At 36.9% G+C, this 13275-nt stretch overlaps 1 protein-coding gene across 9 annotated transcripts in view; it reads left to right on the top strand.

Moving 5' to 3' along the window:
- ATG10 (autophagy related 10) overlaps positions 1-13275 on the top strand; it is a 228416-nt gene that overhangs the window by 151340 nt on the left and 63801 nt on the right. For all 9 annotated transcript variants that reach the window (XM_032404073.1, XM_032404071.1, XM_032404067.1 and 6 more), the window contains one exon: positions 5770-5867. In XM_032404073.1, the coding sequence (XP_032259964.1) occupies positions 5770-5867 (98 nt within the window). The remainder of the gene's footprint in view (positions 1-5769; positions 5868-13275) is intronic.

Raw genomic sequence — 13275 nt, 5'->3', positions numbered from 1 at the left:
CATTCTATTATTGGCCCGGGGAGTAAGAGTATAGAATTAAAAATGTAACCCAGATATTTCATGTGGAAGATTTGTCCACTTGCTGTATGCCTAAAGGATGCTCATGGAGGAATAGGGAGAAAGAAATAGCCAAGGAATAATTATCTCTCAAAGGCAAACCACGATAAAGGCCAGCATAAAGGAAGAATAATGGAAAGTTTGGACTTAGAGCAGTGTGTATATCATCAAGGAGAAGGAAGAAGAGCCTTGTTCAATGTGGTCTGGAACAAGAGGAGGTCTTTGGAGTGCTTAGAAGAGAATAACAGGAAAACAGAAAGATGGAGTTGGAGGAAGTTGGAGAATAAAGTAAAGTATCCACAGCTCTGTCCAACAACTTGCAAGGGAAGGTAACAAGTTGACTTTTCTGAAGAGGCTGGAAAAAGCATCGGAGAAGAGGAGGAGGGTGGGTGCCAAGCTGTAGGGCTGGAGAGAGCATGGCATATTTGGGGAACAGTGAGAGGCCAGTTTGAAGTAAAGGTTTCCTTAAGATGAACTGTGGAAGAAATATTTGGAAAGATATGTTGAGGTCAAATTATGAAAGAGATAATGGTTTGGAAGTGGTTGCCAGCAAAGTGAGAGGTAAGGCAGCTTGTTGAACAGGAAAGAAAAGGTGGATTGGAGAGGTTCTTAAAGATTGAGGCAAAAATGATTCTCATTAATGATTACAATGAGCAGAATATAGAAAATGATTTGACAGATAATTTAATTTAATTTATTTGATCATAGAGAATCTTTAAGAAAGTTCATATATGCCACGTATACTTATATAAAGTTATAAAGCTATGATAATGGAATGGAACATGGATTTTGGTACACTAAAAAGAGACTCAATGGATTGAAATCAAATTTAAGAGCAAACAATGGAAGTTATTAAGAAAAATAATGAAAAATTAACTAATACAAAGATATTCAAATTGAAAAATCAAACAATAGAGGAAATTTAACAAGAATTATTTGTTGAACCATGTAAACGTTTGAAATAGTATGGGGAGTTAGGATGCTTGTTTAAAACATACGATGGGAATAGAATCCCATTGAAAAATCAAGCCCTGGTTTAAAAATGTTTTAAAGAAGAAAATGCTAGAGAAATGTGAAACAAAACTACAGGGAGAACTAATTAGCCAAAAGGTTTATTCTAACCTGTATTAGTGCAAAATACCATATATACAAAAAGCAACAGATTTTAAGTGGATCCAAGGCCAGGAAGAGGACATGAGAAGGTAATTCATTTTCTTACCTGAGAGAGACTATATTTTAGCTTTCCTGGATAGATGAATGTTTGTGTTGTGCTCCATAAGGAAGAAATTTAGAGAGCTGCACATTTTGAGTAATATATAGATTACTTGACATGTAGGTTATTATTCAATTGAGAGATTTTATATAAAAATTGTTAAATTAAACGCTACTGGCAGTTGCTAAAGATTGTACTTTTTAATTATTCTATTTTTCATCCAATGTCTCTTCTTCTTTTATCATTGACATTCTAGGTTGCTGACAGAATATTCCTTTAGCTCAAATGTGTATCATCATTCCAGGAGATAGAGGCATACAGTAGGCATTCAATAAACACTTGTTAAATAAATGGCCTTAATTTGCCATGCTTACTTTGTGGGTTGCTGTTGTAATTATTTCAGCTTCTGCTTCAGTTTTTCAAGCATGCAGGGGATTTTACTGAGCTTCTCAGCCTCAGTGTGATTAACGAGATTTCTAAGTATGTTAAAATTGGTGCTATTGAATATCTTGGGTCTAAAACTAGGGAGTTGTTGATTGAGTATGCTTATGTCACCTCTGACTGAGGCCAGACAGAAAAGAATAGACCCTCTTAACAGGGCTTAAAGTTTCTGATTGAAGATACCTTCAACTGAACATGAAAGCACATAATAATGTGTTTCATGAGCTTAACCAAGGATTTGTTTATGCCCACAATTTATTTTAAGTTAAAGTTTTGGGTCTTCGGTTTTCATAAATAGATAGATTCAAAATCACAAAGTTCTTCAAGTTTCTGCAATATTTAAGCTCTACTTTTATGACGTGATTTTTGAAATATATTTGATGGTCTCCATTTAATGGTTTCGGTGGAATTAATGAAGGTTCCATTTGGTTTTGAAATAATTAGAATCACAGTCATATTTTGAATATATTTTGTGTGTCAGTAGTGTATGACATGGTTTTGGAGAAATTGCTGATAAGGTCAAAATTTTTTGTTTTAGCATAAAAGATCACAAAACTAACTTTTGTATGTCTTTGATCGTGAAGGCATGAGCGTTGACTGGGCAAGTTGATGATAAAGGCTTAGAGAAAAGAACCCACATCACAGTCATTATTGTCATATCTGTATGTGAGAGAAAAAGCTATATTAGCCAGATTGTCTGCAGTGTAGATGGTCAGCAGAAGCTGGAGAGATTGGCACTCTTGTCATAGTAGCTTGCACAAGTGCTCATTTGATCATCATTAATGCATGCATTTTTAAACAGTCTGTAAATGCATTAGAGAATACAGTCACATCTATTCACTTAGAAAACACTCTTGTCTTTCTAGAAAGTGGGTAGCCCTCTTACAAACATGCATGTAGGAGCATGATGCATCTTTTTATGTTTGAACTTATTATTTTTAACTCTGTAATTATCTGTTATTTCTAAGTTGACCAGATCATTGTTTTAATTCCTGTATTGTAAGATGTTAATTGTTTTCCTGTAAATCTGAGGTTCTCTGAAAACATATGTCACACACCCTCAATCGTAGCATCAAATCTGATGAAAATATTCTGTTACATTTGTTCTAGGTCTTTCCACCTTGTTGGTAGCTGCTGATTATTGCATTTTGTATGAATGGTTCCAGCAGAGTATGCCGGGTTTTGACAGTGGTAATAGCCGAACCACTTACTCCATCCTTAGATTGTAGGCTGAAATATTTTAAGGAGTAAAATTAAAATCATTATTGATGGCCAGATATTAAACCCAGCATTCTTCTCTAAGTCTGCAAAGCCTTTCTCTGTCTTAGAGGAAATAAAGTTAAGGAGGGTGTCCTTTCATTTATCATTTACTCAGTAAATATTTATAAAGCATTTGCAATGTGTGAGTGGGGCTTGGAACTACACTGTAGGGCTGCAGTGGTGAAAGGATAGGGGCAGTCTCTGCCCTCAGAGGTGCAGGGAATGGCGGGAAGGGTACTGAGACCCGCCCCCAGAGGCTGCTGGGGATGGCAGGAACTGGCTGCATAATTTTGGCTGATGTATGTTTCCCAAGACCTTGGTTGCCTTAATTATACCAGCTCTAACATTTTATTATCCTACAACTTGATTTCTTATAACTTCGACATCTGAAAATTATTTTAAAAGCATGTCATCTTTTTATAATTTGATTATTTGGTTTACCATTTGACATTGAAGTACTTAAGACCCTACCCCCCTCTTCCAATATCAGTACACACACACACACACACACACACACACACACACACGTGTGCGTATTTTGAAGATATGTAGTGCTTATCTTAAGGGCAAAGTTTGGCCCTGCTCTGTAAATGTGTTCAGAAAACAATATAACACAGATACTGAAGGCAGCTTGTTTTTAACTTGTACCTAAACATGACATTCAAATGTTAATTGGATGAATAAATCTTGTTCATTTTACAGACATGGAAATGTCAATGGAATAAAACTATTTATCAAAAGATAATGGTCTCCTGCCACCAGATAAATGCCAAGATGAAGATACTTATTGAAAATGTATCAAAATATTCTATTACTATTTATTGAAAATAAAGGTTGAGGAAAAGTTCAACTTTTCTGGTCAAACATGAGAAATGCCCTGCCTCTGGTATTAGTATATTATGTCATCAAACACAATGTGCATGGTGTAGAAACATGAGAAAATTCTAAGAAATAGTGGTCTGTAAGTGAATCCTTTAGCTTTATAGTATGGGAAGTACTGAAGTGGTGCAGTGGGGGCTGGGAGGAGATACCTACTAGGTATTAAGCTCTGACTGTGTGCCTGACACAGTCCTGGGTGTGTTCACTGATGCAAGCCCATTCACATGAACAGGATTTGAGAAGGATAATTATACTCATTTACAGGTAAAAGCCAAATAACTTGCAGTCACGTAGAGAGTTAAGTGCTGACACCAGAATTCAAATTCAGCCTGGGCTCCAAGTCCAGTGCTCTTTTCCTACAGTCTACATCTCCCATCCAAGTACTAACCAGGCCCGACCCTGCTTAGCTTCCGAGATCAGACGAGATCGGGCGTGTTCAGGGTGGTATGGCCGTAGACTACAGTCTACATCTCTACTTAAACTCCATGAATCTGAGTACAATACCTTTTGCTTTGTGGTGGGGGCGTTAGGGGTTGGGATAGATTATTTCCCCAAGTTTTATTGCACTTGATGACCAAATACTTCTTTGGGTCTAATGATTTGATATACTGATGAGCTTTCTTTCTTTCCTTTTTTAAAAAAAAAAGCTCACAGGAGTGAGAGTGTTATAGTTTTAGTTTTAGTGTGGGTTTTTTTTTTTTTTTTAAGATTTTATTTATTTATTTGAGAGAGAGATACCGAGAGAGGGAGCCTAATATGGGACTCCGACCCAGGACCCTGGGATCATGACCTGAGCCGAAGGCAGACACTCAACTGACTGAGCCACCCAGGTGCCCGTGATGAGCTTTCTTTAAATGCTATTGTCCACTTGCCTAAGCGAGCACAACCCTAAGTTCTGAGGACTTGATAGCTCTGGGCCAAGTAGCATTAAATTCTAGTAGTAAGATCACCTTCTGTCCAGCAGTGTGCAATTTCAAAGTCTTTAGGTAATTTCTTCTTTCTACTTTATTTTACAAATTTAGATACCTATTTCTCTCCTAGTGCCATAGTGGTCTTCATGAAATACATTATTTGGATTGTTATGAATATAGGTGAATTGTTGTGATTGTTAGAAATATAAGTTAATTGTTGAATTGTTTAAAGAAAGAAAAAGAATTATTATTCACTAGAATAATAGTAATAATACATCCACTTCCCTAATCTCTTCATGCCAATTCCTTCTCATGTCCTTCCACCCTTAACAATTCCCTTTCTTCACCTGCCACAAACACTGGATGTTAATGTCTCCCTCCTCTGTACTGTCGGAGAACTGCAGTTTTCCTCTTGGCAACAACCACTCTCTACCTAGTATTTTAGTATTAGTGTACTATGATATACTTGTCATAGTTTCCCTGGTAGATGGTAGGCTTCTTACCAGGAGAAACTGTGTGCTTTCCTTTTTTCTATTCCCCATGGTACTCAACAGAGTGATTTGAACATTACAGATAGTCAATGAGAGAGTGAAAGAAACGTGTACGTTTTTGATTTAAGAACTCGAGGAAATATTAAGATTTCAGAGGTATTCATAGTGCACCCTTGTGAATATGGGAGTCTGTCTACCTGGCCCTTTGCCTATGCTTGTATCTATCAGTTCTAAAATACATTTGGATTTTATTTATTTTGCAGAATTCCTACAGGCAATGAATGAGCAGATAATTTAACTGCTAGATGGTTACAAAGGAGAGAAGCTTGAATGTTTAAATTTCCCTCAGGAAGAAAATAGTAATTCATATGGCACTCTTTTGATATATAAGTAATATGTGTACTAGCAAAGATTTTTTAAAAAATCATAACGTTCTTCTAGTAGTTTTAGATAAACACCAAACATCATTGTGTCAAATGGATTACTGACTGATGGTCTTTGCCATGCACTTTTGCAGATGGAAGACCTTTAGCTCTGAAGGACATATGGGAAGGAATCCATGAGTGTTATAAGACACGGATGCTGCAGGAGCCATGGGACACCATCACCCAACAGGTTAGAGAGTATTTTTATTTTATTATATGTGATTTTTCCCTCTGCTCATCTTTTCTTCTAGTTCTCTCCTCTACTCTTTTTTTCCTATTTCATTCCTCTGCATCCTTACAGATTTCAGTTCAAAGACAGTTTCCTTTAAAACACCTTCTCAGACCCAGAGTTGGTTTCTCCTCCCTGTTACAAGCTCTCAAGGCAACTTGTCGTTTTCCTTTATAATGCTTATCACAATTTTAAATTATATATTTGGATAGTTTTTTTTTTTAATTAATGTCTTTCTTTGTCATTGTACTATGCATTCCCATGTGGGCAGAACCTTGTTTTCTTATTTATTTATTTTAGAGAGAGAGCATGAGTTGGTGGGGGGCGGAGGGGGAGAGAGAATCTCAAGCAGACTCTGCGCTGAGCTCAATATCACGACCCTGAGATCATGACCTGAGCTGAAACCAAGAGTCAGATGCTTAACCGACCGTGCCACCCAGGCACTTCTTTTTCTGTCTTTATTGTACACCCAGCATTGGTACAGTACTTATCATATAGTGAGGGCTCAATAAAAATGTATTAAGTAAATGAGAATAGTAAATAGGTTGGCGTATTCACTAAGAAGTACATGATTTAGCTTGTGTCACCTACAGTGCTTCAGAGTTTTGCTCATAGGTACATTTGCAAAAAAATTAACTTTTGATTAATAATAGGTTTGCAATAGCGATCTGAAAAAAGTAGAGAAAATACATCTGCAAAAGTAGATATAAAAAGTAGATTTGCAAAAGTAGGGAAAAATAGATCTGTCAGTCATTAAGTCATTATTACTGCCTTGCTAAAATCAGCAGTTAATTATTTTAGAAATTTAAAAATACTCATCACCTTGCAACCAATCATGGTTTCCTTAAAAATAATTTTTACTTATATCAAAAATCTTATCTTTTCCCAGCCTCTGTTAAGCTTAATCAAAGCTTCCTTTAAAAATGATTTTATCAGCCATTAGAATTTTTATGCCCTCTTATGTGTTTGATCATAATAATGACAGTTTACCTCCCAATCAACATAAGAATCCTTAGCATCTTGTAAGTAGTTCTTTGACAGTGACTGCAAATGACCGTTTTCTAGGTTCTAATTAAGGACAAAACTAGGTTTAAGTACATGCATATTTCACACAGCCCCTCAAGTTAATCCTTTCCTTTCCCTTCCCACCATTGCCCTCTTAGATCAAGTCCTCTAGCCTTACCTGGAACAGTTAGTAAGGCTTCACAACTCTGGTCTTCTGCTCCTTCCTCCCTGCACCTATCATCAGTCACATCCTCCTAAACATGGTGTGCATATCTTGCCCATGCACCAACCTGCAGTAGCTGTCCAAAGGCCAATGGCATGTGGTCTAAATGCCTCACCTGGGCTCCAGTGGTGCCACTCCCTGGCTCCAGCCTGCCCTTTCAAGCTTATCTTGTACTCTGCTGTACACAGTCTCAGCTCCTGCCAAACATGGCTGTTCATTTCCCAGAAGCTATCCTGTGTAGTTTGTTCTTGGAATTCTTTCCAGACTTGTCTTCCCTGTTGCCTTTGTTCTGTCTTTATATTTCCTTTTTTTCTCTCATGTTCCTTTCTTGAAACCACTTCAGCTCACAGAAATGGCCCCCTCTGAAACCCAGTTCTGTAGACCAGGTATGGGTGGTTGCACTGAAGAAGAAGAATGAGATATATAAGCAAATCCATCGTTAAGATTTTTGGCAAGAACATTTTATTTTATGCAAACGTTTAGCCTTTAAGCATCAAGGTGAGTGCTAAGAGTTTCAACTTCCAGTGTCTTGCCAGGGACCACAGATTGTCTAAAAATGTAGACTGTAGTGTCAGAATCCACAGGACCCAGAAAATGTTTGGTTGTAAGAGTCAAGGAAGATGACAAATGTTAGAGGTAGAAGATAGATGCCAAAGACATCCAAAAGTACATCCGCATTTAACTTTAGTGCCTTTTTCTCTGCTTCTTTTCATTTACATTTTATATTATGTTCTTGAGCCCATTTCTTGTGCTTTCCCTTTTCTGTCACTACCAGTCCTGTTATTAATCTCAGTGCAAGCCTATAGCACAATTCCTGGTGATCTGTGTCATTTTGGGTTTTAATTCTATGTGTCTCTGTTCTGACTTGACATATGAACAAGACTTTGTACTCAACTGTATTTTCTTAGTTTCCTAATATGATGTTGCCAATAGATTTCTATTGATAGAACTTCTAAGTTGCTAAACCAACGAAATGAACCAATCTGTACATTGATTGTTTTTAAAGGAATTGACTAATATCTTTTAATTTGTAGATCCTTAAGTGTCATGTGGACAGCCAGTTAGTGGACCATCTTTTCCTACCTGACATAGTATAGTAGTAATGATCAAATCCAATCACAAAAAGCATTATTATTTCTAACACCCAAGTGCAGGGGCTCACTTAATGGGACAGATGGTTGATATAACCAAACTACAACACAGCTGGAACGGTTAGGTGTTCCTTTGGGATTTGTCTTAGGGGAATTGATCTGTGGACAGCTATCCCACTTTTGACAACAAACTTTAAGCTTTAGAATTGCTCATCACAGTGCATGTGCGGGCATTAAAGACCTAGCCAGGGAAACTCACTTGTCGCCATTGCATTACTTGGTATTCAGAAATCATCATGAATGTCTCCTTCGGCGGTCTTGGCTTTTAATCCTAGATTAGTTAATGGGTTGGCATTTACATGTTCTTCTTTGCTTGAGATCCTTGAGAGAGTGGGTCTTCATTTTTGTAAAACCACATGTGGAGAAAAAAATAGTGTCCTCAGTTGGGGGAAGGGGAGGTTGTGATACAGCACTAGGGGAGAATGAGCTGATAGACTACTGGTGGCACCAAACAGTAGATAGCATTTTGCAGATTACCCTGAAGAACCATTAGCTCGCAGACTGAACATGATAATAATATCCTGTCCTTCAGAGTGGCTTAAAAACAAAAGCAGCCTTCTCACAATATAAAATGCATTTCACTTCATCTTCAGGCTTGATTGTGCTCATATAGTTTGTTGCTCTTCATCTTTAGTAATCACACTTCTGTTCTCTCAGCATTTGTCTTGATGATAAGGACCTGTTCATGTCAGACATGAACCCTCTCTTTTGACGACAAGCCACTAATGAATCTCATACATTTGATTATGGTGATTACTTACCTGCTTTTGTCCAACATTATGAATTACCTATTATCTCAGCCCTGTAGCCTAATAAAGAACTTCTGAAAGAAAGTTAACAGATGCCTAGGTTGGATCTGCCCAAAGTGGTACAGTGAATGTTACAATAATGATTACTTGCAGGTGTGGGCTCTCTGTTTTAGGTAAAGAACTCCTGTGATCTTGGCACAAATTAAAAGTCATAAGATAAGAAAGCATACCTTCAATTTTACTTGAAGATGTGTGTGTTTATGTATGTGGGTGTGGAAGTGGTCAGATAGGTAATTGTTTCTTACTGTCTTCTTGTTTTTAAACTGTATATTATGGAAAATTATAAACATATACAAAAGTAGAGCTAATAGTATAATACATTTACAAACTAATGGCCAATGTTACTTTTTTAGTATCTCACCCCATCTGGAATTTTTAGAAGCAAATCTGAAACATCATATCTCATCCATACAAATTTAAGTATGTATCTTTAAAAAACAAGGACTTTATACCAATGTTTATAGCAGCTTTATCTGTAATAGTCCAAATGGAAACAATTCTGATGTCCTTCAGACCATGGAGATTAAATGAAGTGGTACATCCTTGCTAGGGAATACTATTCAGTAATACAAAGGAACCGACTACTGATACGCTGAACAACTTGGATGAGTGTCCAGAGAATTATTCTGAGTACAAAAAGCCAGTCCCAAAAGGTTGTGTAGTATATGATTCCACTTAAAATAACATTTTTGAAATTAGAGAGGTGATTTGTGGTTGTTGGGTGTTAGAGAAGGAGGTGTAGGTAGGAAGGAAGAGAGTGTGGCTATACAAGGCAACATGGGAGGGAACCTTGTAGCAGTGGAAATGTCCCGTGTCGGACTGTATCAATGTGACTGTCTTGGTTGTGATATTGTACTATAGTTTTGCAGGATGTTACTATTGGGGAACTGGTGAAGGGTATGGATAATCTTTTTGTATTATTTCTTACAACTGCATGTGGAATCTACAGTTATCTCAAAATGAAAAGTTTAATTTTAAAAAGGTAAGGACTCTTAATTAACATAACCACATCTCTGTTATCACAATAAATGGATAATAATTTCTTAAAATCATTAAATAAGGAATTGATGCTTAAATTTCCACAATTTGTAAAAAATTTTTTTAGTTTCTGTGAATCAGGATTCAAATAAGGTTTATATATTAAAATGGTTAGCCTCTCTTAAGGCTTTTGAAATAAAGATTCTCATTCCTTTCTCTGTTTTTTTCCTCATAAATTTTTGTTGAAGAAACAAGGTTGTTTGTCCTGTAGTATTTGTAGTCTGTTTTTTGTTTGTTTTTTCCCTAATTGTATCTCTGTGGTAGTGTTTGGTGTATTCCTCCCTGAGCTTTCCATAAACTGGTAGTTAGATCTGGAGGGTTGATCAGATTCAGATTTGTTTTTGGGGGCAAGAATACTTCATAGGTGATTCTGGATGCTTCTGCCAAGAGGCAAATAATGTTTGGTTATCGTTCTTTTTTGTGATGTTAGCAGCCATTCATGATTATTGCCTAGATCCATTAACTCATTAGGGGTTGCAAATGGTGATGTTCTAATTCCATCATTCATTATTTATTAGCTGGAGTGCTTTATAACAGCAGTTTCCCTCGCTAGTTTAGTTACTTGAGGTATGCTTTGTCTAGAAAATGCAGGATAAATGTTCTAGCTTTTAAGATAATGAGCTGCTTCTCTAGCATCCTAAGGTGACCAAGAAAGTTTTCTTATATATCTTCGTGGACTCATGGATATAAATGTTTTATGCATTTCAATTCATTATAGTGATTATTGTTGCTTGATTGTTGCAACAATGTGGATGGAACTAGAGGGTATTATGCTAAGTGAAATAAGCCAGTCAGAGAAAGACAAATACCGTATGATTTCACTCATATGTGGAATTTAAGAAACAAAATAGATGAACATAGGGGAAGGGAGGGAAAAATAAAATAAAATGAAAACAGAGAGGGAGGCAAACCATAAGAGACTCTTAACTCCAGGAAACAAACTGAGAGTTGCTGGAGGGAAGGGGTGGGGGAATGGGGTAATTGGGTGATGGGCATCAAGGAGGGCACTTGATATAATGCTCACTGGGTGTTATATGCAACTGATGAATCACTGAACTCTACCCCTGAAACTAATAATACACAATAATATAGTGTATTATTATCTAAATTGAATTTAAATAAAAAAAATTTTTTTTTAAAGTCTCTTTAAGTTGGTTCCTGAGTTAATTTTGATACAACCCAAGTAGCTCTGATGGCTTCTTACTTTTTGGTTTGACGAGTTGTTGCACATTCACATTGTGCAGTTCATGCCCAGACTTACCACTCCATTTTCCAAGGAGGCTTGCTTTGTTTCAGAGCCTTTATCAAGGTGCTGGAACCAGACAGAGTGAGCACCACCGCTTTCTAGCTGTATGAACTTGGGCAAATTTCAAAAACTCTGTGTGTCTTATTTTTCCATATAAGGTAATGGCAGCATCTACAGAGAGTTGGTGGGAAGACTAAAAAAGAGGGTTGCATACAAAGCTCAACCTGTGTCATATCTCCCTGCAAATATTTTCTAACACCTGGACTGTGCACTTTAAATTTGGAAACTGAGACTTTTGAGGTACTTTGTTTTCTGATTCCACATGTCTGGGGAAGGCTGTCCAAGTACAGGTAAATGAATGGGATTGGGTGGATAAAGTTGGAAGGAAACTCATTATAGTTCCTCATGTGATCCCACCCAAGTAGCATGAGAGAACTGGATTAAATATTTGCTGGGAGTAGAGTTAAGAGGAACCTGTGCAATATATATTTTACATATCCCAAATACCATTAATTTCATTTTGAGGACTTCATCATGTCTAAAACATGCAAAAATATGGTAATTAATTTCAGTGAGTTTTCATTATATTTCCATCATAAATCTCTCAAGGTAAAAAAACAAAAAAACAAAAAAACAAAACTCAAACACAACAAAAAACAAAACTCCTTAGGTACCTTTTGTTGAATGGATTGCTTTGACTCTCAGTGATGCAGGAAGTCACTGGTTAAGGAGTCTTAAATAATGAAGCTTGATATGTTGCCTGGTGATTTATAATGATGGCTGATAAACTGATGATTTAATTGTGCTTCCTCTAGTAATAATCTTAAGTGCTGAAGTGAAGTTCCAGTGATTGGCTTTCTTCTGAACTCAGTCTCCCTGGAGTCTTTAGGCATCTCTTTTACACAACATCCGATAACTGACTTTTAACTGTTCCTATTTTAAATAATACAAATCAATTAAAACACACAGCTGTTCAACAAAACTTCTCAGTGTTGGTATAGGTCTCGGTGGGTATTTCCTGATGGCTCATAATGACATCAATTTAGTGCACCTGGTAGGATCTGTGTGAACTGGAAGTGGCTTAATTCTTAAATGACAAGAAAATTAAGAAGCCTTTTATGGATTGCTGCCGCTGCTTTAGAATCCCTGCCAGCACCACTGAAGACGCTTTCCTAGTGGAGTTTGATTTAAATGGGACTACAGACATCATGTAATTGTTTTCTCTGTAATTTGCTATTGGATCTGGGTTTCTAGGTATTCATTCTGGACATTAATAAGTCACTTTAGTGGGTAGTTTATAGTGCCATAATCTACTTTGCAGACTTTTTGTAGAAACTTTCTAATGTTTTTACCAGTACTCGATGGTTCTACCACCCTCTACTATCTTAGAAGAGTGAAATATGCTTTCATCACCATATCTCATTTTCTTTGGTGTTTTCGGGTAATGATGACAGTGCTATTTTTCTCTGTCTCTATTAGTAATTATTTCTAGATTGTCAGTCTGCACATGCATTGTGACTTTTAATATTTATTGAATGCTGATGCTGTGAGTACTTCACTTTCCGTATTCTTTTTTTTTTTTTTTTTAATCAGTTCAGAAAAATCTGTCACTCACACTCCATTGTGCCTTTCTTGTTTTGGGGGTAAAAAAACCCCACATTTTTCTTAAGTTTTGCTTGTTCCTCAGATTTTCTTTATTTTTTTTTTTAAAGATTTTATTTATTTTTCAACAGAGAGAGACAGCGAGAGAGGGAACATAAGAGGGAGAGGGAGAAGCAGGCTCCCCGATGAGCAGGGAGCCTGATGTGGGACTCGATCCCAGGACCCTGGAATCATGACCGGAGCCAAAGGCAGACGCTTAATGACTGAGCCACCCAGGCACCCTCAGATTTTCTTT

This window comes from Phoca vitulina, unplaced genomic scaffold, assembly GCF_004348235.1.
Source record: "Phoca vitulina isolate PV1807 unplaced genomic scaffold, GSC_HSeal_1.0 scaffold6, whole genome shotgun sequence".
Classification (NCBI taxonomy): domain Eukaryota; kingdom Metazoa; phylum Chordata; class Mammalia; order Carnivora; family Phocidae; genus Phoca; species Phoca vitulina.
The sequence above is the reverse complement of the archived record's forward strand: the minus strand, read 5'-3'. Positions and strand labels throughout refer to the sequence as shown.